Genomic DNA, 25,594 nt, shown 5'->3' with positions numbered 1-25,594 from the left:
TCTACTTGATTAGTCCCAAAGCGATCGCAGACCGATACGGACCACCGACAAGTGAAGTGCATCTGTCTGAGAAGCTGCAATCTAACCGTTAAGAGTAATTCTCGATTTGAATTCTTCTGGTTTCTTCGGCCCCAGACCCGGTGTGATTCATCAAGAAATCGGTTCTCGGCTCTCAGTGTGATTCCCGTTCTTTTGCTTTGGCCGCGAAGAAAGTTGTCTTCAAACATGTTAATTGTGACGCGACTGTGGGCCGTTGTACCAGTCGATTTCTTTTACCGGTCTAAGTTGGCCCAAACGAAATCACTTTTCGTTTGAGCGGATAATCCAAAGAGTCTAGACATTAGCCAGAGCTCACTTAGGCTTTCTTTATTCTTGCTTACAGTAGACGCCTACAAAAAACATTACTAACTTCTTAAGAGGCTATTTGTAGCCATAATTTCAAATAGACTCAAGGTTAAGCAGTAGTTGGATATGAAATTAATATTCAACTAAATACGTTTTTATTTTAGGAAACACCATTAAAAACTATATATCAAGTGTTGGTCGTTGGTATATTATAACCAACCAAATAACCAGAATTTGATTCAAACAACAAGCACTACGTTCTTGCAATGGATTTTTAAGATTTTTTGTTTCATTTATTATTTAATATATATTTATATATTAATCAAAACTCGAACTTAGATATGTTGCCAGACAAAAAGGCGGCTTTGCTGCTTGTGACAGCGATCACCGCCCTTAAACTGGAGGGAATCGATAGCTTTAGACGAAACTTCGAGGCGCGTCAAAGCAGCAATTCGAATATTCCGCTATGGAAGCAAAGAGTGAGTTCAAGAAAGCTCCACGAATTTGGATCTCTAAACCCAAGAGTTTTTTCAACTTTAGGCTTGCGAAAAATCGCAGAAACAGAAGCAAAATGCACATTATGTGTGCGATGAAAAGGGCGACTTTAAGTGTCTTCCTGGATGGCAGGGTGATCTTTGCCAGGTGCCCATGTGCCGAAGAGGCTGCGACCCCATGAATGGTAAGGCTTGGACATAAAGGCGATCCTTGGAGATTCTATAACCCTTGACCCCACATAGGCTACTGCCAGCGACCCGGGGAATGCAGGTGCCGCATTGGATACAGTGGCGAACTCTGCGACAAGTGCATCCCGCTTCCAGGTTGCCAACACGGCGGATGCACCAAGCCCTTCGAATGCATCTGTAAGCCCGGCTGGGCAGGACTCTTCTGCACGGAACGTAAGTATAAATGTGTTTAAGGATAAGGGATTTTCTCTGACCCTTGACCTACAGCCAGTTGCCGGAGCGGATGCCACAGCACCCGAGGTTATTGCGAGGCACCGGGCGAGTGCCGCTGCCGGATTGGCTACGCCGGACGCACCTGCTCCGAGTGCGCCACAATGCCGGGCTGCCAGCACGGAACCTGCAACAAGCCGCTAGAGTGCCTCTGCCTGCCCGGCTACACAGGACTGCTCTGCCAGACGCGTAAGTCCTGCAATCGCTGAAGGATCCACCGAGTACCTAATCCCCCTACAACTCCCAACTCCCTTCCCACGCAGCCCTTTGCGACCCCGACTGCAGCAAACAGCACGGATATTGCCGCAAACCAGGAGAATGCCGGTAATTATAAGCTAAATGTAGCATACCACCCAAGAACCTATTCAAGAAATCTGAGTTCCATTTTTCCGACCAAAAATATCAGTGTTTTAGCCTTTTTTAACTCTACAAATGTTTTGCATAAAAAGACGATGCACCCCCTTACAAAAAATGCGAAAATTGGTCAAAAAAAAAAATATTCCTCTAAGTGATTGGGATCGTTAGCGTATCTAGCAAGCTGTTCAAAACAGTCGGTCTTTTAGCTGAACGCCTTGATTTGACAAAACTACGATTGAAAAACTGGAAGGAAAAATTTTAGGTACTGTTTTGGGTTTGTTTTATGTATTCAAAAAATATGTTTTATTCGCTGCCTACATAGAGCACTTTGCACTTGAACCCTTATCAATTAGCCTAACCCACTCCCTCCACTATTTTCCAATGTCACCCCTTGACTTTCTCCCCCAGGTGCAAGGTGGGCTGGACGGGCAGCCAGTGCGACAAGTGCTTCCCCTATCCGGGATGTGCCAACGGCGATTGCGAGGCGCCGTGGGAGTGCAACTGCCATCCCGGCTGGGGCGGGATGCTGTGCGACGAGAGTGAGTATATCCGATATGTGACCTCGTCCTAACGGGGAACTGACCACATTGACCCACACAGAGCTCACCTACTGCGTGGAGCATCCGGACACGTGCGAGAACGAGGGCAAGTGCGTATCGCTGAGCCGCGAGGATGGGAGCTACCGCTGCCAGTGCCGGCAGGGATTTCTGGGCAAGAACTGCGAGATACGCGATGACTTTCTGCTAACCTCGGTGGCGCCGCCGCGCATCACCCCGCCAACGCCCACCGACCAGGATCAGGATAAGGACCAAGATGTGGACACAGGTGTGCTCGATGACAGCGCGATGGGTGGTGGTGGTGGTGTTGCTGCTGGCCAGGTGGAAAAGTTACCGGCGGTTAACGAGCCGGAGCGCCGGACAAATGACACCGCAGTGATGGTGGCAACCGCAGGAGCAGGAGCTGAAGCTGGAGCAGGACCCACCAACAGGACGACGGCGGTGGCAACTGGAGCTGGCAGCCACAATGCGACTAATGAAGCGTTAAGAGTCGTTACAACGAGGCGTGCCACCCCAGCTCCATCAGTTTCTCCGGCCACAGCGGCGACATCCGGTGAAAAAACCGTAAAGGATAATGCAACAAGTGTGGCTGCAGAGGCAGGACCTCCTCCACAGCCACGCCCACTGCCCACCATCACCAGCCAGGAGCAAACAATAGCAACTCTGGCGCCAGCTGCAACAGCAACAGCAAATCCAGCAGCTACAGCAGCAACATCCGTGACCAGCCACAAGGACAAGCCAAATGTGGAGGATGAGGAGGAGGACGAAGATGACGAGGATGACGAGGAGGACGAGGATGGCGAGTATGACGAGGAGGAGGACGAGGACGAGGATGATGAGGAGGATGACAGCGATCAACTCATACCAAATATTATTTAGTTAAGCAGCTGACAAATGACCAGTAATCCATTTTTTTCTCATAACCCTAACCTATCTTAAAGTGTGCTATCTTTGTCTTTTTTTTATAGTTAAGCCACCCAATTAAGAAATCCATTCCTTTGCGATAGATATACATATATAAATTGTATTTATTTATGATAATTTTAGGGATTAAGCTAAGCAATTTTCGATTTAACAAATGTCAAAAAAAAATGATAATAATAAAGTTTGCTAATCTTAAGTGCTACCATAAATCGTTGAATCGAAATGGGGGTTGGGGGGTTTGGGACCAGAGCTGGGGGAGTTCAATTCCTGCACTCGGATTGCACTTGGTTCGCTTAAACTTAAGACAAAGGGGACTTCTTTGAGCGGGTAGAAAAAAGGATCTATATGGCCATCGTAGCGCCACCGAGTTGGGGGGGAGGTTAGAGGATCAGGAATCGGAATTACAGAAACCAGCACAACATAAACATCTAAACATACATATGAATCTTGCATATGGGCGTTAATAAATATATGTATCTGGTAGGGTGACTTACGAAACGACCAAAAAAATGTATGGAAACATATGGGAGAATAACTCAATACAATATATATCAATACGAATAATAATAATAATAATAATTATGCCAATATTCGGACTCTAGTTGAGCTCCCGCTTGTCGCGCTGACTGATCTGGGCCATGGTGATGTATTGGCGCACCAGGCGCGAGATCTCGTGGGCCTGCTCCGTTTGGACGCGGATGACGCGCTGCTGCATCAGATTGCCAACCTTCATGTCCAGGAAAAGGGCTCCATCCTCCGAACGAACCTATTAAAAATAGACTATAATTAACAAGAGAACTTCAATGGGAAACTAGGCCAACTCACCTTGCGCGTGGAGATCACTTCCATGAAGCTCCAGTGCTGCAGGGTTTCGTGTGTGTTGGGGTCCAGGAAGAGGACCCCACGTCGATTGAGGGCCAGGATGAGATCCCGCCACATGGGACTGTGGTTGTCCTCCACATGTGGTCCCTCCTCCGCCCAGATGCGTTTCACCGCGAAAAAGCTGCTGCCGAAGAGCGGCCAGGTGGCCAGCACGTTGAGGAACTGGGCCTTCACCTGGCCAGGACTCAGGTTGGCCACCTGCGGCCAGGCCGACTGGACCAGGCCCACCCACTGGGCGGGTCGGATCTCGCGGATGCCCAGCGCCGGCTTGGGCAGCAGGAATTTGATCTCCTTCATCGCCGGCACATGACTAAGATCGGCAGCCCGATGCAGCAGTGCCGCAATTCTCGCCATATCCCTGACCATCTCAGGCACGGGCACTCCATTGCCGGGTAGTTCCAGCAGTAGACCCTCCAGATAATCCGGTGCCACCTGATTGAAGAGCACCTCCACGTACAGGGGCATCGGAGCAGGTTCCCGCTTCAGGGCGAAATGCCAAACAGAACGGCAGAAGATCAGGTAGAAGGGCTGCCCCGATTTGAGAAGCTCCGTGGTCACGTCCAGGATGTATTCATCGGCGGCCAGCGGCATGGTGAAGGCATCGCCCTGAACGATGCAGTACAGGGAGAACTCTTGCTGCTCCGCCTCCGATTCCACGCCCAGCAGGGCGCACAATTCAGCGATCACATCGGCCACCACAGTGGAGCAGCGGGTGTTGACCACTCGTTCCGCTCCTCCGGGCAGGCGGTAGATCTGTCGGCGGGCTGAACGTCCCGCGGAGACGGCCGTCACCTCCTCCACACTGGGCACATTCTTCCGGCCGCCACAGCGAGCTGTCTTGCGGAGATTTGTGAGACAAACGGCAGCGGTGCCGTGACAAGAGCGCCGCCGGTCAGAGGCCGCTGAGGTCAGGTGCTCCATCAGGTAGGGACGCAGTGCGTCCGAGCAGCCGAAGTACGCCGCCAGGATGCTGAGCAGGCGCCAGGCTCGCTGCGAGCTGTCCGGACATGGTGACCGGTTGGCCGTCGTCTGCTTCATCAGCTGGCAATAGACCTCGTCGCGCAGGGCCAAGTATTTGTGACAATGCTGTAAGGATCGGATGGAAAAAGTGAGTATTAAGATATAGGAAAGTATTTAAAGCAACCTTTTTCTGAGTACAACCCTTTGAGAAACTCAATTTCGAAAGTATTATCATTTAAATAGCATAAATGGTTTTACAAAATTGGCTAAAATCTTTTATCTTTCGGTACTTATGCATAAAATATAAACTAATATATATTCACTATTTCATATTATTATTATATTATTCACAAGAAACATAAACCATTCACAGAAATTTAATCGATTTTCCAAACCACCAAAAACGGGAAATATCTAGCTTCAAAACTTATTTGACCTGTTTTTTTTTAACCAAACAAAAATATTATAAAATCGGGAAACTGATATTTCTTGATTGACAGCGCTTGGTTATTAAAGACACAAGTCCAAACACTTCCGATAGGCAATTTTATATAACAACTCTTCCTGTTGCCAACTCAAATCAAGTTGTGCAAAACTGGAAATGGTCTTGAGTTAACATACTCCATAAAGATATTATTTTTGCATATAAAGGATAAGTCTTTAAAGTCGTACAAAAACCTCTCATCCTAGGAAAAATGAAATAACGTCTGGTTCCAAAAACCTTTCCTAAGTTCCACTGAAAGTCTGATCTCTAATCCACTTTCGACACAATAAATTCTCACAGAGTTGCGAAACTACCTGTACACGTTATTCCCCAAGTGGTTAGATGACTTCGAGGTGTCCACAATTTATTTCCGGTTGCAAAGCTCCAATTTCTAGGGCACCAGAACAGCCAGCGATTTAGTTGTCGCCCGAAACCTGTTGCACATATTTGTGGGACCACCTCAAAGTCGTTGATTTCAACCGGTTTTGGTAACCCAGAAGACAGAACTAAGAACCCAGAACACTCACCATGAGCACCGTGTAGACGCATTTGACCTCCGTGAGGTCAGGATCCAGCGGGATGTCGCCGCAGTAGCGCAGGATGCAGTCGAAGCACTCCAGAGCCAGTGGCGCCAGGTCATTTGGGAGTCGGAGGAGCGGCAGGCGTATGGCGTGGCCCTGCCACTTCACCAGCTCCGCGTACGAACGATTCGCGGCGGACTGGTGCCGCTCGTGGTGGCGGTCAGCGTCCCTCAGTTGGCTGTAACAAAAATAAATATACCATTAAGACTTATGCCAAATATATCATTATTTCCCCCTTAAAAAGGAAGAGTGGGGCGAAACCTGCCCCATATTCTAGCTGAAGGGTATGATTAGTTCATAAAATACTCCTTCCTGGATGCAGATTTCAAACAGATCACATATTTGACTTGTTGGGTGATCGTTTAAAACATGTAGTACCTATACAAATATTTTCTATAGCATAGGTTGAAAACATTTTTTTATTGACTAACTGATTGGATATATTTAAAAAAAATCTGACAGCCTAGAAAACAGACTAACAACATTTTTATAACATTATACGTCTATTAAATAATGTGTAGGCTTCCCCTGACAACATAAAATAAATGCAGTCGGCTAGTGTAAAAACAACATTTTGGGATAAATATTATAAGGTCTTACAACGCTATAAGTGTTGTACAGGCGCATTTTATAACGTTTATGTAAGAATATTTAATCATGTTTTAGTTGTCCTAAGTTTTTAAAATAAATCCAGTCAGTTGGTATAAATCTGAGAAGTGACATAAGTCCTTAAGAATCCACAGACAATATTTCTAAATATTTTCGGGATACAAAAAGCCAAGTTTAATCTTAATTTCAAGAAGTTTAAAAATGGTCCTTAACTGTTCTAATGAGTTTTTAAATATTTTCGAGAAACAATAAGCTAGTTAAATTTTACTTTTATGGAGCTTAAATATATGGTAATAAATTCCAATTCTTTTATAAATATTATAAGTTCTGACATCCCTATCTGAGATATTTTTTTGTGATCCCTGATATTTGAATATTCCCTTTCAACTTACTCGTTGCGGAAGTGCTGCATGGCGAACTGGAGCAGCGAGTACTTGGTGACCGAGGGCGGGGTGCCGCCGTTGCCCTCGTCCTGCATGTAGTTGGCGTCCAGGTCGTGGTGCGGCAGGGACTGCGACTGCTGCTGCTGCTGCTGCAGGATCTGCTCCTGCTGGTGCACCTGGCCGTTGGTCAGGGAGGAGGGCTGCTGGCCTGCGTTGGACTTTCGGGCGGAGTGCAGGTAGCTCTGCTGCTTGAGGAATCGCTGCTGCTGACCCTGCTGCTGCTGCTGGTGCTCGGCGGCCATCTGCTGCTCCTCCAAAGCGTCCTCCAGCTGCTGCTGTTGCTGCTGCTGCTGCTGGGTTTGGTGGTGCTGCAGGTGGTGGTGCAGATCCGCCTGCTGCACCTGCTCATTCTGGCGGGATCCGCCGACCTCCATGCCGTGCTCGTTGCGCTGGGCGTGCGCCTGGCGGGATTCCAGGCGCTCCAGCGGCACATTCAGGGTCTGGGCGGCGGCCCGGGCTCCTGAGGACAAGGTTGAGGCCTTCGATTGTGACTGCAAGTGAGAGGAAGGCAAGAGCTGAGTTATTGTTATTTTAATTTATTACTTTTAAAAAGCATATTATAATTTTATAAATTTTGTAAAGATGACATTAATGTACTAATTATTAATTTACTAAAGACGATGGTAAAGTATACAAAACTAAGACTGCAATAGGAAGGAAGGCAAGATATATGAGCCATTTTTATTATAATTTATCACTATAAAATAATAATATAACATATAATGTCTTTATTTTGTTAAAGATGATATTAAACTGTTAATAACAAAAAATAAATTAATATTTATTTATATGAGTATTGCAAATGATAGGGAAGTTAACGAAACTAAGCCTAAAATTTAGGGTGCTAGCGATAATTTCGAGACCTTCGATTTCGTATTTTTAATATATAACACAATATAAATTTAAATACTTGACAATACTATTTTAAGAATATATATTTACTTTACTTTTTGTTAGACAAGGCAGTATATTTTTTTAAAAATTTTAAGCCTATAATCATCAAATAATTACCATATCATACGTCAGGATAAATAATAATTTACCAAAATACATGCACACAGAAATATTATACCAGCAAATGTTTACCATTAGCTCACCACTATGTTATAAGCCAGGATAAGTAATTAATTAATGTAATCACTGCGCTTTTTGATACTTGCTTAATGAATTTACAAAAAAGATAGCTTAAAGTGTTTTACAGAGAAATTACTTTCAAACTCAATTGCAAAAGTCTGCATATACGTCAAGATAAAATTGCACTAATAAAAAAAAGGAGTTCAAACTAAAAATAATATCTTGAAAAATCTATCCACTTATAAAAAATATATATTAACAACATTTTTTATTTTTATTAATTTTTTATTTTTATTTATTTTTTATTTTTATTAAGGAAGTAGGACCCCTTTAATGTATCTTTTAAAACATTTAGAAATTATTTAAATAAATACTTCCAATGGGTATATGAAAAATGGGTTTCGTAATTATTTAATTGGATGTGCAAGTCATAAAATCGAAGCACAGAAATTTGAAGGTAAGGCTTGAAATTTAGTTTCGAAAGTCAATTTCAGGCCGGCGATAACAATTATTTCTTGCCGTGCAGCGCAGGAGAGTGCAGCTGAGAGAGGCTGCAATTTGTTAATTGACTTGCAAGGCGCTATTCGCAATTCGCAATTCACAATTCGCAGCTCGCATATTTTTTGTGCTGGCCATGTCAATGGCATGTGAAAGTTGCTGGGCGCCTTTTTCGGCCAGCACGGCGCAACCAGTTGCCATTTTCTGTTAGCCATGGCCGACCGCCCGCCCATCCAGCGGGACCGGTTGCAGGGGGGCGTGGCAGATGATTTATGCTCCCATATTGACCGGTGACAGCTGGCGGGGATTGGCGATCCGATGGATACGAGCGGTACGAGCGGAACACTGCGTTTTTGGCAACGAAAGTGTTTGGCATTGGTGATTTTTCACTTTTATTGCCTGCATTCAATTATTTGGTGCAATTTGTTGCAATTGCTTTCTTTCTTTTTTTTTTAACTCTTGCACGCCCCCACAAACACGCAGCCATACACAATATTTGGATATATATATTCATAGTACTATATAGCGATAGACATACACTTAGTCCAGTGTTAAGCCCCCCGCAAAATGCATTTTGCACGCTCATGCAAGAAGAGATTAGTAAAAGTTGTTGTTTATGAAAGCGGAAATCTTTCACCAATCAATCAACTTGCCATATGTGAAAAATTATGCGCATTGTTCAAATTTTGGCCAGCAACGTGAAAAACCACTGCAGGAAAATACGATTAAAAAAAGAAAAACAAATAACAAATAACAAACAAAAACAAACTCATTACACCCAACTGGTCGTAAATGAAGATTGTTTTTGGAATTGCAGCAATTTTTTTAATTAAACAAAAATCCACCATAGAGACATTTTTTTCGCAAGAGAGAGAAACAGAAAAAGTGGATCGATAGATTTAAAGGTGATTTATATTTCGAAAATGAATTTAACGACTTGACTAGTCAATCAACAAAATGTTTTCTTTTGTTTATAACTTTTTTCTGGGTTTTTTGATCAATTTTGTACGCCAAACCAACGGAAATTTAAATACAACAGCGGTTTTTAGATTATAAATTATGCATGATTTTCGCTAATTTTCCTGCCTTCATTTTTAGATTTCTTAAGTGCGGTAAAGATAACCACAAAAAATGATTGTAAAAAGAAGCAAGGTATATTACCAAAATTACAATACATTTTCATAATACTTAGATTTTTACGGTGGTTAATTGCATGTGCAAGTTTTGAGGAAATAAATTCAAAAATAATATGAAAAGAAACATTTTGAAGATGGTTAACAATGTACATTTTTCTATATTTAACCAATATATCACTGGAGATTATTGATAATTCAATTTGTGAACTTATTTCTGTTATAGCATTTAAATTGCAGTTATAAAACCAGATTTACATAAGCCAAAAACGAAGTAAAGAAATATTTTTAAGTGCATTTAGAGGACAGACTCCATTAATGGCGTGGGTACAGCGACTACATGCTCACTAGCAATCATCGTAAAATACCAGACATTGAATCGAGATCGCCTTGGGACAAGGATCACCCAGATCTTGGATGGGAGATCGGTTATCCATGTGGCTAATCCCAGCCAGAGGCATTTCGGGACTTGTTGTCTGGCTGTCCGACTGTCTGGCTGTCTGGATGCGATCGAGAAGTCTTGGCCCGTTGGCTGTCAGCCAAAAACGGGGCCAAATCTCGTGTTCGCGGCGCATATTATGGGCATGTGGGTACTGGGACTGGACTGGAACCAGGCTCCCAACTGGGTCAGATGGCCCCAGTCGGACTCTAGATGCTCCAGTTTCCTCAAACACTCGACTTGCAGCGATAATTCTCGCCAAGTCCCACAGACACACACTCGCACGCATGTGGAGCAAAAACAAGAGTTAAATTTGGAGTGTAATTTCTAAGTGACCGCTAAAACTTTCTTTTCGGCCGGCCATGTGTTATTTCATATGTGCCTCTTATATATATCTATTTTTTTTCCTTTGTTTTGCCAGCTCAAGTTAATTAAATTCGAAATTAATGCGCACCAGTCCGTCTGTTTTGATGGATTTACTGCGAAGCCAAATGCAGTCGAAAGAAATTAAAGTAATTTACTCGAAACGGAGGTTAGCTATAAAGATGAGACGCACAATACACAAAAATAAAAGCACACGAAAAGTGTAATTAAATTATTGAAATCAAATTACAGTTAAATTACAATATGCTTTTTTAGCACTCGGGGAAAACGGCAAAGTATAATAACCCATTTCGTACTATCGCCTCGGCATCTTTGTGGGTCACCAACCAACCAACCAAACAACCAACAACTAACCCATCTCATTCAGCAGTTCTTATTGTCTTGAATCTTTAATCTTCTGTTTTTATGGATCGCACACATCATACACAAAGAGTGGTCATCGAACCCGAACTATAAACGTGATGGCATCTTCTTTGATCCAGCACGCTGCTCATTTTCCGGGGCCAAGAAAGTTCGCCAGGGAATTTAGAACGTGCACTACCCATCCAATGCCCCTGGTCAACGCAATGCAACCTCTTCCAGATGGCCAAGATCGATTAAACACAATCCGCGGATTCATTAAAGCCACTGGTAAGCGCAGACGTTGAAGAATTTCCCATTATTTGGTTTTAATAACCGAGAGGCAGACGTGATTCAATATCAAATAGTTTTCTTTCAGCATTTGATACACTACTCTTAATTGTAATATTTAATATTAGATGGTTTTTTAAATATCTAATAAGTTTCTTATAAGTTTTAGGACTTTTTGTCACAAAAGAAAGGTTCTATTACTATTAAATATTTTATTAGAAATATTTTTCCTTACTGTTAAGATGTACTAAGTCCAAAAACATAATAATTATTTCTAAACGGAAACCTAAAGATAAAAAAACACAATCGTACATCGTGCTTAAAACTCTTCTAAACATTTTAAGCCAGGATTAAATATATTATTTACACAATGTTTGATATCTTAATGAATTCCTAACGTTTGGAAGTATTATAACAAATAAAAGAAGGGATCAGACCGGGTATCAATTGGGAAATCCCTTTCCCGAAATGTATACCTTTATTGTTGAGGAGGGTTGGACACTAACGATGTTGACATAAAGGCCGTCATGATGCGGGGACCCCTGCTTAATGTACCACCCGCTGTTGTATAACCGAGACCCGAGACCCGAGATCGCCAGTTTACCCGCTAATTAGCCCACCAACCGAGGGGCCCAGCAATTGAGGATCGTGATGTAAGAGAGAGACCGTTCAGTGGGCTGATGGGTATGGGGTATGGTGTATGGGCTGGTTGGTGGGCTTTGTGGGTTGGCTCGCCGTCTGGCCACGCTAATAATGCGATTATGTGTCGACTTAATAACACCGTTAGACCCGAGCACTACGAACATTCATCTCACACTCCCCGATTCCCTGCGTAACCGCCTTTGCAAATGGGGTTATGATTTGTGGTCTTTTCTGTTGGACCCCTGAAAAGCGTTCGTATTTGATTAATTTCTTGTTTGTTTTGTGGAAAATTTAAAGGAAGGGGTAACCGATTAAATAAACACGATACAGTTTAAATGGTCTACAGTTCAGTTAATGGAAATGTAAGAAAAATGAATAGATTAATTTATCAATTTATCAAAAATTTTAGAAAATATTTTAAATGCAATTTAATTGAGAAACGGAAAACTTATTAGATATTTATAAACTTTAAAAATATAACCCAAACTTTAAAAGGTTTTTGAAAGAGAAATACTTTTTGTTGGAGTTGGAATTCGATTAGAAGATTTTTGGGGAATCTGGGAGAGAATTCTTTTTGTTGGGCTTGGAATTCGATTTGAAAAGTTTTTAAGGCATCTAAAATACATTACAAGTTAAAACTTTATTTACATTTTGCATAATCTTTCATAACTAAATTTGACAAGGAAAATAAGAGATCACATAAGTGATATCCATGTTAAATGTAATTCCTGGTTTTTCTACAATCATACTGTTTTTAAAATCCCAAAAAATCTTGACTCTTTACCTCATTGGAGTTCATGGTCTCGAACCGTGCCAGGATCTCCTTGACGGAAATCTTGGACTCCGTTGGCTCCTCGAGGATCGTCTCCATGCGGCTGACGGATCCGCTGCTGGCATTGCTCACCCTGCGCGTCTTGTTGCCCCCTGGTATAAGCATGGGCGTGGATGCCAAGGGGTTATTCGCTCCCTGAAATCCTGCCAGATTGGTGGCGGAAACAGGAGCAGCAATAGCTAAAGGAGCAGGGGAGTTGGTATTCCCATCTATCTGAGGCATCTCCACCATACCACCCTGCTCCTCATTGTTGTTATCATCTCTTTGGCTGAGCTGCATCTTGAAGCTGAGCTGCTCCTCCAGGCAGCACTGTTCGCACAGACTGCCCGCCGAGGAGTTGGAAGTGAGGGTGGCCGTAGTGCAGCACTTGTACACGATGTCCTCCTCCACACTCCAGGCATTATCGTTGGCCATTCCGAGATCACCCGGGCATCCTTGCCCGGATCCCGAGGAATCCCCACCCTCATGATGCATCGTCATCGAGGCACAGCACTGTTCGTTTAGCTCCCGAATGCTCTCGTTTGTCAGCTGGTCGAGATCACTGCGTCGCATCTGCAGCTGATGGAGCGATTGCATCTGGCCATGATGCACCTGGGCAGCAGTGGTGCCTGTAATGTGGGCTATTTCCGCATCATCAGAATCCGTGTAGAGCATCTCGTGCTCCTCATCCGTCAGATTGTTTAGAGAGTCCAAGGAGGCGCATTTGCACTCCTGGTCGCCATCGTCTTGGGACTCACCATTCCTATCCGTATCCTGATGATGATGATGCTGCTGCTGCTGCTGACCCTGCTGCTGGAGCAGCTTAAAGTTGTTGACCTTGTCGTGGTGCATCTTGCTTATCAGCGACTCCACCTTGTTGACAATGCTGCTGAACTTGTGGGGCACACTGCCGCCGCCAGAGGTCAGTTGAACCCCGTGGCAGGAGGAGGAGGACGAGGAGGATGAGGAGGATTTGCTGGCCCGCACGCTCTGTGACATCCTGGGGATTTTCCTGGGATTATCGAGGGGGGGATTCGCCGGGGGGGGCTGGGGTTCAGGATCGTTTGACAGTCACGACCATTGCCATAAGCCCCCTCTAGACTCTGCGCCTCCGTCGCAGTGAAAGTTAGTGCATTGTGATGGACGGCCTGCAGGCTCTATCTATTCCATCATATTATATATTGTTTGCACAGCCGTTCGAGATGAGATTCGGGGGGGGGGGGGGGAAATCGTGAAAAACAAGGAAAATCGGTCGGCAAACGGCGAAAAATGAAAAACGAACCGCAGCGGCCAGCGTTTCCCGCACAATGAGTTTTGGAGTGGAGTGGAATGGAATGGTTTCGATGGTCGGACACACACATCAAGCACAGCACACCATACGTATACGCGATTTTTCTTGCTATCGGTTGTAATTTTTCTTCTTTTCCTTTTGATTTTTTTTTGTATTATTTTGATGTGTGGAAATTGGCAATGCAGTTAAATGCGTGCCGTATTTGTTTCTTTTCTCGCTCCAAGTTATTTATTTTTTCTTGTTATTTTTACGCTTTTCTGCCTCAATTTATTTTAATTTGCCATTTGCAGTTTGTCTTTCCACTTGATGGACTGGCGAAAATCTGCCGATCGTCGCCAGTTGTTGGTTTTTTTATTTATTTATTTTGTATTATTTTATCTTTGTGAGAGCAGTTTGAAAATATGGCCATATAATTGGAATCAATGCTGAGTTGCGCGTTTCAGCCACCACGGATGGTTGGCCAAATTGTTTGCCAATCTGCGATACCGCGATCGGAATGAAGTAACCATAATAATAAGGGGAATGGAGATGGACAATGTGAGTGCAGTTCGACCCAGTCATTCAATATGTTGGTATAACTATACCGCCTCTATAGGGTTTTATGAGGCTATGGTGAAATTTGGGTTAACGAGTCCAGAGAAGTACTTCCTTAGCTCTTTAATATTTATAAATAATATATTTTTTTTGTTCAAAAAATAATTTCTAAATGTTTCTTGAAGTTACCAGGTTGAGCAACTTTTTTTAAAATAATTTAATGAAGAACAGAACAATTATTCCAAATTAAGGTAGCTTTATATTTTATAATATTTTAGGAACTGCAAGCCCAATAGAACTTTATTTTAAAAATTGTATATATTTAAAACAAGGAAGAACGCTATAGTCGAGTACCTCGACTATCAGATACCCGTTACTCAAAGGGAAATGGAGATATGCAAGCAGCAAAGCGAGATTAAAATGCGCCACCTACCGGCGGTAGACAGATTTAAGCGTTATGGGCGTTAGAGTGGGCGTGGCAAATTTATTTTTGGATCAATCGATAGGTATTGACGACACCAATACGTTTCAGTTAAAATTTTATATCTAGCATGCAAATTGTGGGCGTCACAGGTTTTCGCGGTTTGTGGGCGTTTAAGTGGGCGTGGCAAACTTTTTTTTCACGTCAATCGATAGGTATTGATGAGAACAATACATTTCAGTTAAAATTTTAAAAAAATTTTCTGTCTAGCATCAAAACTGTAGGAGTTACAGTTTTGGGCGGTTTGTGGGCGTTAGAGTGGGCGTGGCAGTCTACTGAAACGAACTTGCGCTGCGTAAGAAGCTCAGGAATCTGTACGCCAAATCTCAATAGCCTAGCTCTCATAGTTTCCGAGATCTCAGCGTTCATCCGGACAGACAGACGGACAGACGGACAGACGGACAGACGGACATGGCTAGATCGACTCGGCTAGTGATCCTGATCAAGAATATATATACTTTATGGGGTCGGAAACGCTTCCTTCTGCCTGTTACATACTTTCCGACGAATCTAGTATACCCTTTTACTCTACGAGTAACGGGTATAAAAATAAAATACTATTTTTAGCTGTTCAGTAAATGTTTGAAAATTGAGTGATTAATAAAAGTAAATTATTTAAAAACAAAAAAAAGTCAGTCATGAATAATAAACAACAAACTCTTATTGTGTATCATGAATAACGTTCAAGGTGGTATATCATGTACTCTACCGATTTCACTGAACTTTTAGCAATTGTTCGCTAACTATCCTAACCGTTTTGGAACGAACTTTCAGGGAATTGTAATGGAAAGTGATTTTTCCCCGATGGGTTGGTGTTATCGTTTGACACTTTTCGAACTGCTCTCACAAAAAAAAAAACTTCGTTGGTTTATCTGAAGTTCGCTTTGTGGCCTTTCAATCGAAACCACTTGATATGCCATACATTTGTTTACGATCTTTTGGGTCACTTGGCCTCAGCTTTGTTTGGTTCCGGCCCACAAGAAAAACATTTTAGCACGACAGAGCACAGGAAAAAAAACGAAGCAACTGAAGAAGCTAAACTTGGTCAAAAAAAAGGCCAGAAGAATTCGACGGAAGAGCGCGCCGCGTGATGCCGTTACCGCACATTCGTAACAACTAACGACTGAAAACTAAAAGCTAAAAACTGAAAACTAAAAACTGGCCAACCTGGTCAAGACAACCTGGGAAAGAGCCATCCCAATCGACTGGCCATTTCACTCGCAGTCGAGCAGAACAGAGAGCCAAAGAGCTGAAGACCCATGGAGCCATGGCTTTAAGCCAAGTTAAGACCCACTGAACTGAGTGAAAACGCGGCTCTCCATTCTCCACTCTCTTCTCTCCACTCTTCAGCTCTCAACTCTTGGCCAAGCCGAGCGGAAAGCCCCTGAGAAAGAGCGGGAAAGTCTTTCTCCGCACTTCCAAGTCGAATTCCCACTCCCTGGTGAGCTAACTGTTTCCACTGCTCTTTGACTCCCGACTCTCTCAGTTTAACGAGTTTTCACGCATAAAATGAATTGAATTAAAAAAAAAATAGAAGAGCTGGGCGAGGGGGTAAAATAAAAATCATTTTGTTGATCAAACAAATTCAAAACTCACGACGCGAAGCGGAAATACCCTAGGGAAGTACGATTAAAGAAAGTTCAGTTCCTAACTTTGCAAACCCATTTGCTCTAAGTTTTGCAAGTTCAATATAATACACTATGTTTTAAAAAGAGATGATAAAATTCACTAAATAATTTTTGACGTAAGGATGGAAAATAAATATTACGTACCATTAAGGAAAGTCAGTTTCCTAACCTTACAAAATAATTTTCACTTCGTTTTTTTTTTTAATTCGCGATATACCACGTTGTAACACTAAAACAAAACATTCACTTGTTTTTTCTTAAAATAAAAAAAACATTAATATAATAATTCTAGATTACAATGAAAATAAATGTAAATGGATGTTTTGAAAATACACAAACAATCATTTAAAAAATCTCAATTTTTGACCTTTAATACGAATTTTAATGTCTAAATATGGACCAAACTTTAATAAAAAATATTTAGTTATGTTATTATTCCAAATTTTTAAGTTAATTAAATTAAGATGGTTTTTTTTTTCTTGCATTCAAAAAACTAACAGGAAATAATGTAAACAAAAAACGTTTCGATGAAAGTTAGCTTTCCTTACACTCTTGAATTAACGAATTTGTCAAATATTTAGAAAGAAAATTGAACAATTTTTACCAACATCTCCTTAAACCTTGATTGGCGGAAAGTGCATACCCGTTTGAAGTGTCAAATAAAAAGAGAAAAGAAAAGTAAACACTGGACTGGAGCTCCATTCGAGTGATGGACGTGCGCCAACTATGAATATCAACCATGCGCAGATGGGGCTTATATGGCGTTGGTATCTGGCTGGAGCCACTGAGACCCACTGAGCTTCAAGGTGGCCGAAAAGAAAACCAAGCCAGATGCTTTCAGGAAAGAGGCCTCCAAAAATACAATTTTTTTTAATAAAACGGAAATAGCCAAGAAAAAACAACACTTACATTTACAACATCTTAGTTACAAACAGCCAAAACTATAATTTTAAGCGACACTGATCAGCAAAGTCAATCGTTTTGTCTGCTCGCTATAAAAATAGCACTTGCAAATTACCCAGCTGCCATATTATTATCTTGAGGCCGTAAAAACATTAACAGTTTCATTAAGGCCACATTATTATTACCAATGTCCGCCATTATTCACGCAATTACTGCCATTATTTTTCTATTTAGCTGAAGTAAAGTGGTATACAAAATAATTGGCAAACAAAATAATTGTTATGCCAAAAATTCAATTGGCTCAAGATATTATTTCACTGATTTATAAATAAATAGGTATGAATGCCAAGTTTTATTTATAAAGGGAGCCTAGGGATTGATTGATTTTAATATTTTGCTATCTCAGTAAATATATAAAATATACGTTTTTTTAGGGCGATTCCGAAATCTTATGTTTTTAGACCAGAATAATAAAAACTCTTACTTTTCTAACTATCAAATCAACTTCTAAACGACCAACTTTGAAAGTTCGAAGCTTGGCGGCTGAGCTTTGAATGCTTAAGATTGCTAAATATTTCTTGCATACTTTTGGTCACTTTAAGAAAAATGTAGAAATTAGAAAGCGCCTGGAAAATATTTAAATTGTAAATGGAAAGGTAATGGTAGAAATATTTGAATAACAAAGTTAATTGACTATTATAAGTAAGATATCTTTGGGACCTTTTAAGGTCACATATATATATTGCTATTACTGGTTTAATATAATATAATATAATTTATATATCCAATATCAATGAATATATCTACAATACCTAATCCTTAACCTATAGATGGTACAAAAAGGCCAACTCACCTTGCGGAACTCCTGGACAAAGCTAGTGACCATCGACTGGATGGCGGCTGCGCGAGCTGCATGGAGTGCCAGGTGCTTCCCGTTGCGCAGATTGAGCTGCAGGGCCGCCGGACGCGGCAGGGTGACGGCACTCTGGATCTCCCCGAAGGAGATGGCCTGCACCACGATCAGGTAGTCGGCATCCCGGCGGGCCAGATAGAGACCACTGTGCGAAACGCCCATGATGCTGACATCGGGATAGAGGGGTGCTCCTTGGACGGCGAAGAGTCGTGCGAAATACAGCGGCCAATCGCGGGCCATGTCCACCAGATGGCGCTTGACCAGGGCACGCACCTGCCCTCCACTTCCTCCTCCTCCTCCGCCTCCTCCGCTTCCCGAATTATTTCGATTGGACAGTGTATCCACACTAACACCATGACCATGAAGCATATTAAGGGCGGAGCTCTTCTCCTGCGGCGTGATCCTCAGGCAGGGAGTCACCCCGAAGACGTCACCCAGCACCTGGGCAAAGAGCAGATCCAAGGCCACCGGTGGTCCAATGGGCTCGTGTGGCTGGAAGACTTCCTTGCGCACTCGCAGCTTCCACGGCACCCGGTTGTAGGTCAAACAGGCACTGCTGGCACCTGTTCCCAAGCCGGAAACCACACCGGACACCACTCCCAATCCCGGACTGGCCGAAGACGAGGGCGGTGGCACTGGAGCCGGAACAATTACGGGCGGCGGCGTGGTCATGTGCATCGAGTCCAGCTCCTCGCGCATCCCGGAGCTGGCCGAGCTCTTGCGCTTCCGCTCGTGCTCGTATTTCTGGGCCATGTGGGTGCGGAATGTGGCCAGTCCCAATCCGCCGCTGCGATCCTCCCTTCGATGATGGCCACCGGTGGTGTCCAGGCTGGCCTGGATTACCCGCGGCGGCGCCGGCTGGTAGACCTTGTGACTCTCCCGCTCTCGCTCCACCTGACGGATCTCGTAGAGGCGTTCGCGTTCCCGTTCCCGCTTCTCTCGCTCCTTTTCACTGCCACTTCCGGAGGCGGGTCCCTCCACTTCCGCCCGATCCCACACTGACTCGGAGTAATCCTCGCGATCGCGACTCCTGCTCCTGCTGCGTGATCTCTCCCGCTCCGCCTGATCCCAGGCGGCAGTGGCCGGCGACGAGGAGGGCGAGTGATCCTCCAGGTGCAGGTGATGGCTGCTGAGGATCATCATCTGCTGCTGTTGCTGGTGCTGCTGGTGGTGCTGCTGCTGACGCACTGCACCGAAGGTGTCGCGCTCCTGGCGCTGAATAAAGGCAGGCACATGCTCCTTGACCACCTGACTGCTCGAGGTGCGGTAATCAGGCTCTGGTTCGGGACTCCTGGCCGTCGGCGGACTCTGTGGAGCTGGCGGCGGGGCAGGTGGCGCCATGCTGGGTGGCCGGATTGGTGGTGGTGGTGCCGGTACACTGGGTGCGGGGGGCAGGAGCACCCCGGGCCAACCACCCGAGGGCGGAGCCGGTGGTGGCGACAGTTTGCCCTCCATTCGCTCTATCTGGGTTCGCACTGTGGCATGCGAATCGACTCCTCCTCCGCCCATGCCTCCTGGACCCGAATTGCCTCCAGTGACGCTGGCAAAAAGTCCACCCAGCTGCTGCTGCAGCATCAGCTTACGTGTATCCTCCAGCTTGGCCGGAGCACGTTGCTCCGACTTGGTCGACACGGTGGATCTCACCGAATGGCCAGCCGTTACCTGCTCCAAACGCTGGCGCATCTCGGAGCTCAGCTTAAGTTTGCCCACACTTCCTGGCGGCGGTCGATCGGCTCCGATCTCGAAGCTCTTCTTGGCCAGCTTGGTGGTGACCACACTCTGCATCGCCTGGTTGCCATCCTGGCCATCTCGGTCTCGGTCTCGGTCTCTATCCCTTTCCCTCTCCCTCTCCCGATCCCTGCTGTTCATCGCCGCAGTGGTGGTCGTCGTGGTGGTGGTGGTCTCCAGCCGGATGCTGCTCCGCATCAGTTGCCCGCCCATGGGCGGCGGAGTGGGACTCTCGATCTCGAACTCCTCCCACTCGATGGCGGTGGCTCCCCGAATTCCAGGACCCGATTCCCCAGCCATCCCACCATTGCTGGCCAGCTGATGGTGCTGGGATTGTGGCGTCGTCTTCCGCTGATGCTGACGCATCTTGAAGGCAAAGAAGTCCTCCTCGGTCTGGAACTGAGGCTCATCCTGCGGCGGCGGCCAGCGCCACTTGCCAATCCGAACAGTCTTCGCCCTGCCATAGGGATCCAGGAAGTGTCGCGTCTCCGAGGGATCCTTACACTCCAGTGGCGGCGGCATTGGTGGCGGTGGTGGAGGAGGCGGTGGCTGCAGTGCCTCCATCACCACCAAACTGCTGCGCGTGGTCTTCATACGCAGCGGTGACTGTGCCTGTATCTGTGGCGGTGGTGGCGAGATGGACAGGCTGCCCAAAACCGGAGGAGCCGGTGGCGGCGAGGAGGCGGCATTATTGGCCGCCGCCGCCTGCTGGCTGAGCAGCGTTTGGAGAGCCTGATTCTGGGCCAGAAGCTGCTGCTGGATCTGGAGATTCTGGGCCATTGCGGATTGCAGGAAGGCACGTTGCACCTGCTGTTGATACAGGGCTGGACCGGATTCCGTCTCCCCGGGCAGCTGCATCAGCTGGTGGATCAAGGGATCAGCTCCATTGCTATCCGTGCTGCCACCTCCTCGAATGCTGACTGCCAGCTGCTCCTTGCTGGTCATATTGTTGAGGTTCTCCGCCAAAGGGATAGGTTGGAAGAGCTCATTGATATAGTCATCTAGGTCCTCGATATCCGATTCCTCTTCTTTCTCTACGGGATTACTGGATACTCCACCTCCCTTGATGATGGCAGCCAACTGATCCTTGCTGGCCAGCTTTCCCAGGCTTTCAACCATGGGTAACGGTTGGAATATATCATTGATGTAGTCATCCAGGTCATCAATATCCGACTCCTCTTCATTCTCCAGTGAATAACCACCTCCGCGGATGCTGGCCGCCAGGGATCTGGCATCGGACAGCTCATCCAGGGAGCCATCTAGTACCGGACTAAACAGATCGTCCAGGAACTGATCCACATCGGAGGCCTGAGAGGGAACCCTCACCCGGCGCACATGGGAGGCTAGGGATGGCGCCTCACTGGTGTCCGACATGGCCGACGATCTGGTGGCATACTCAGCTTTATCCGCATATTTGCTGGAGTGTGAACCATGGGAAGCAGCATGGGATCTCCGTCCGGCATGCTGGGATTTCTGATAGCGCGGAGCCGTCTCCTTGCCCATGGGAGCAAGTCGCTCTGCCGAGTGGTAGCGATCGTTCAGCCGACTCTCCGAGAGTCCCAGTGTGTGCAGCGGCTCCTGGGAATCGCAATCCGGCGGCACGGGAGCAATGTCTCCGGCCAGCAGATCATCCAGTGACTTAGAGCGCGACTTGGCCTGACCCGGACTCGATCCCTGACCAGGTCCCGGACTGGGCTCCCGTTCGAAGTAACGTTCGTTGAGTGCTGAGCTTCGGGAAAGCAACTCCCGGCTGCTCCTGCGCTCCCGCGGGATCTCCTCCTTGGAGGCACCACTCGAAGTGGGCGGCGCTGGCGGCGGAACCGCTGGACGTTTGACCGCCTCCGGCAGAGTGGTCCGAGCAAACTTGGCACCGGAACGCAAAAGATCACTCCTGGGAGCTGGGAATGCGGGACACAGCTCCTTCTCCGCAATCAAATCCATCACATAGTCCAGTCCACAGCTATCTGTGAGCTGTTGGCCGTCGTCGAGGACCAAGGTCCATCCCCGACTGGCCACGCCCAACGAGGAAACGGCCAGGGCGGCGGCCTCCTCGCAACTGGTCCATGAGTCCACGGCCACCGTTTGGCTGGCCTCGTCGGGAAGGGTGAGGGGCAGGGCCATGTCGCAGCCCCTTGTCCAGGCACGCCACTCCAGCCAGGCAGGCACAAAGCTGCGGCAGGCACCACCGCCCACTGCCCCACTGGAGGAGGAACCACCTCCCTGCTGGCGGAGCAACTGGCGCAGGAGTAGGGGTCTCAAGGAGGCCGGCGCCTCATCATCCACGAATCGCATCAGATACTTGCTGAACGCGGCGCTGGGCTGGAAACAGCAGAGGCACTGCCCCAGGAGCTGCCACAATCTGGTGGCCTCCCCCGAAGTGGGCGGCAGGCCATGAACCTGGTTGCACAGCTGCACCAGGATCTCATCGCGTAATCCCCTCGAGCTCAGAGCCTTGTGCACAATATAGTCGGCCAATAGTTTCTCCTTGGCGCCCTCCAAAGCCTTGTCATTGCTCCAGCGAAGGATCAATTTGAAAACGGCCAACGCATCCTGGAAGTCCTGATCCCTCGATGCAGCTCTGGTCAGCAAGGGAGCTGTGATGGGTTCCCTCCTTGGCTGCAATCTCAGCCCATTGCAGTAGACACTGCTGAATTTGCCGAAGGAGAACTGACCCAAGTCCTCGGGCAGTTGAACGGCCGAGGAAGGTGGACCCGGCACCGTGCCTAGTACCTTGACCAGGTGACGATCACCGTGTGGCGGTGACCAGCCCTGCAGCTTGGAGTAGATGAAGGCTAGCTCGGCGGGTATGTCCAGGTAGCTCAGTTGGCTTCGCTCCAGCACAGCCTGCTTGGCCTCTCGTGCCTCGCGAGCCCGCTGCGCTGCCTCTCTGGCCTCCTGCCTGCGCCGATGGTCCGATCTCAGTTGGTTCACCTTCCTCCTGGCCTGGCGTCCTCGCCACAGCCGCTGGGCAGTGAGTGCTCCCTTGCGCAGGCGCTCGTAGCGCTGCTGTGCCCTCTGACCTCGCCAGCGGGCCTGGAGGCGAGTGGCTGCCACTTGCCGACGAGCCAGCTGCCGGCGCACCAGCATTCCACGCACATGCCGCTGGACACTGACCGCTGCTCGGCGCAACCGCTCCGTTCGTCCACTCTCCAGTGCCCGATGCAGTGCCTCACGCAGGAAGACCCGCGTGGCACCCAGCTGATAGTCTGGACCCTCCACTCCCGTCCTCGGCATTGCCTCTAGTAATGCCCGGCACAACTCCCGATACGGAGTGCCCCTGGCCAGAGGGGAGGGTAACAGATGGCGATAACGCTCCACAAAGTGCTGGAAGCGCAGGCGCACCGGATAGCCACGCTGCCGGATCTGGATGGTGTCCAGCATGCCCAGATAACGCAATTGCTGGAGCACACACGGCATGTCCATGCGGAGGGCGTGCTTCTCCTGGTTCGGCTTGATGCAACGCACGAACCACGGATGACACCTGCCCATCGATTGGAGCAGCTGCTGCAGTGAATCCGCAAATCTGGCCGCCACCGTGGGCGTTCGTGGCTTCATCGTGACGAATCTTCCATTGCTGCCCTTGGGCAGGGTCTTACCGGCATCTCGCTGGGCACGCAGCTGCTTGGTCAGCTCACCCACCAGGTTCAATCGACTGGAGGCCAGCAGCTCGAGTACATCACCACGCAGTGCATCGCGATTCTTGTCCAGAAAGCCATCCACACAGTACCACACCTGGCCCGCATAGTGGGTCACCCCAAACTCCTGGGCACCGATCCTGGGGCGAGCATAGAGCTCACTAAGCGCATGATTGTAGTGGCACTTCTCCAGGAAACTCAGATCGGTGGCACGTGGGAAATTGGACTCATCGTCCAGGAGATGGCAAATGCCCACTGGCTTCTTGGCCAGCAGATGGATCACTGGGAGATTGTCATCCCAGGCCAGAGGAGTCCACTCCAGACGCTCCCTGGCGTACTCCGCCTGCTCCAGCTTGAAGACATGCTTGTTAAAGTACAACTGGAGGTTCTCGTTCGCATAGTTGATGCACAGCTGCTCAAAGCTATTCTCGGCCAGATCTTCGAACCCAAATATGTCCAGGATGCTAATGCGATGGGCATCATGCGTTCCGCCCTTCTGCACAATCGAGTTGATCCGGGAGACCAGCCAATTGAAGAGTCCCGCGTAGAGAGCCTTGGCGAAGGCATCTCGAGCATCCAGAGCCTGATCGATTCCAAGTGGCGTGTGCAGCCGTTCCGCTCGAGCTTCCGTGGTCCGGCTGGTCAGCGCTCGATGCAGTCCCTCTGCGCTGATATGGAGGAGATGTGCGGCCCACTTGATCTCCGCATCGGAGCCCACTTCCACACCCTCCTGGCCATGCCTCAGCTGCCTGCGATGGAAGTAGACATTGCCCAAATGGAGCACTGCCGCCAGGACGCGGACGATCCCTTCGCGTTCACCCTCGGAGACGCCCAGGACCTGCATGGCGCCCTGCAGCGATTCCCAGTCCACACGACCGCTGGCACAATCGGTGGCTCCCTGGTTCAGGTAGAAGTACTTGTCCGCCTCCAGCAATCCATACTTGGAGCGCTCCGTCTCGGACAGTCCTCCGAGGAGTTCGTAGAACACATGGTAGTTCCTTTCCCCCGGCGCCTGGGTCACAATCCGTGACTTCTCCAGCAGGTACTGCGTGATCTTGGCTCCCACGATGGCGCCACTCTTGAAGTAGACCTCCAGATATTTGCCGAACCTGGAGCTATTGTCATTCCGGGCAGTCCGAGCATTGCCAAAGGCCTCCAGCAGAGGAGCTGCCTCCAGGATCTGCTCGGTTATAACAGCTGAGGCAGAACCTCCTCCAGGAACCACGGCCGCGAGGTACTGCATCACCAGCTTGGTGGACTCCGTCTTGCCGGATCCACTCTCTCCAGAGATGACCACCACCTGGGGCGAGGGCAGAGCGGCATGGGCCGCTGCTCCAATGGCAAACAGATGGGGTGGTAGGGATCCCAGCGGGCGACCGGCATACTGCTTGGCCACCTCCAGACCATAGGCATCTGGGAACATCTTGTAGGGATTCACGGCGATCAGGATGCTGCCGGCGAAGGTGTAGATCAGACCCTTGTCGTAGCGCAGGCGGAGATTCCATAGCAGCGAAGCCTCATGGAGATCATCCAGCAGGGTCATGTCCTCCACACCGCTGCTGCCCAGATCCTGGCGAGCACGCAGGCTGCCCTCTCCCGGTTGCAAAGCGAACGTCTGTGGCTGCAAAAGGAGGACGTCGGATTAGAATGGGTTGTAAAGTAAAGATCAAAATGTATTAGAAAGAAATCACAACGATTCTTAAATCTTTTTTGAAATCACTTTTTAGGTGTCTTAAAGTATGCAACAATATATTTTAGACTCAGCAGTAAAATGA

General features: G+C 47.2%; 2 protein-coding genes across 9 annotated transcripts in view; one reads left to right on the top strand and one right to left on the bottom strand.

Moving 5' to 3' along the window:
- Positions 1–3,143, top strand: C901. Of its 4 annotated transcripts, none has more exons than XM_065868248.2 (8): positions 1–94; positions 685–824; positions 886–1,024; positions 1,083–1,241; positions 1,296–1,487; positions 1,562–1,622; positions 2,064–2,194; positions 2,256–3,143. In XM_065868248.2, exons 2-8 carry the CDS (start codon positions 687–689, stop codon positions 3,089–3,091), a joined length of 1,656 nt encoding a protein of 551 aa, XP_065724320.2. In that variant the 5' UTR covers positions 1–94; positions 685–686; the 3' UTR covers positions 3,092–3,143. The 4 variants fall into 4 exon arrangements, with proteins under 4 accessions (XP_065724320.2, XP_065724322.2, XP_065724321.2 ...); XM_065868250.2 differs by having other exon boundaries at positions 16–94; positions 510–824; XM_065868249.2 differs by having other exon boundaries at positions 24–453.
- Positions 3,144–3,209: 66 nt separating this feature from the next.
- The window catches only part of Myo10A (Myosin 10A), a 35,299-nt gene continuing 12,914 nt past the window's right edge, over positions 3,210–25,594 (bottom strand). For 2 of the 5 annotated variants that reach the window (XM_036821055.3, XM_036821053.3), the window contains 5 exons: positions 18,397–25,440; positions 7,045–7,586; positions 5,990–6,221; positions 3,962–5,104; positions 3,210–3,902 (listed from right to left, as the gene is read on the bottom strand). In XM_036821055.3, coding sequence (XP_036676950.2) covers positions 3,735–3,902; positions 3,962–5,104; positions 5,990–6,221; positions 7,045–7,586; positions 18,397–25,440 — 9,129 coding nt within the window. In that variant the 3' untranslated portion in view covers positions 3,210–3,734. Of the gene's footprint in view, positions 3,903–3,961; positions 5,105–5,989; positions 6,222–7,044; positions 7,611–12,679; positions 14,483–18,396; positions 25,441–25,594 lie in introns of those variants that run through there. The other 3 variants (XM_065868247.2, XM_065868246.2, XM_070997679.1) reach the window with 2 other exon arrangements.

The sequence above is a fragment of the Drosophila suzukii genome, chromosome X (genome assembly GCF_043229965.1).
Source record: "Drosophila suzukii chromosome X, CBGP_Dsuzu_IsoJpt1.0, whole genome shotgun sequence".
Classification (NCBI taxonomy): Eukaryota; Metazoa; Arthropoda; class Insecta; order Diptera; family Drosophilidae; genus Drosophila; species Drosophila suzukii.
Note: the sequence above shows the minus strand (reverse complement) of the source record. Positions and strands in the feature narration are given on the sequence as shown.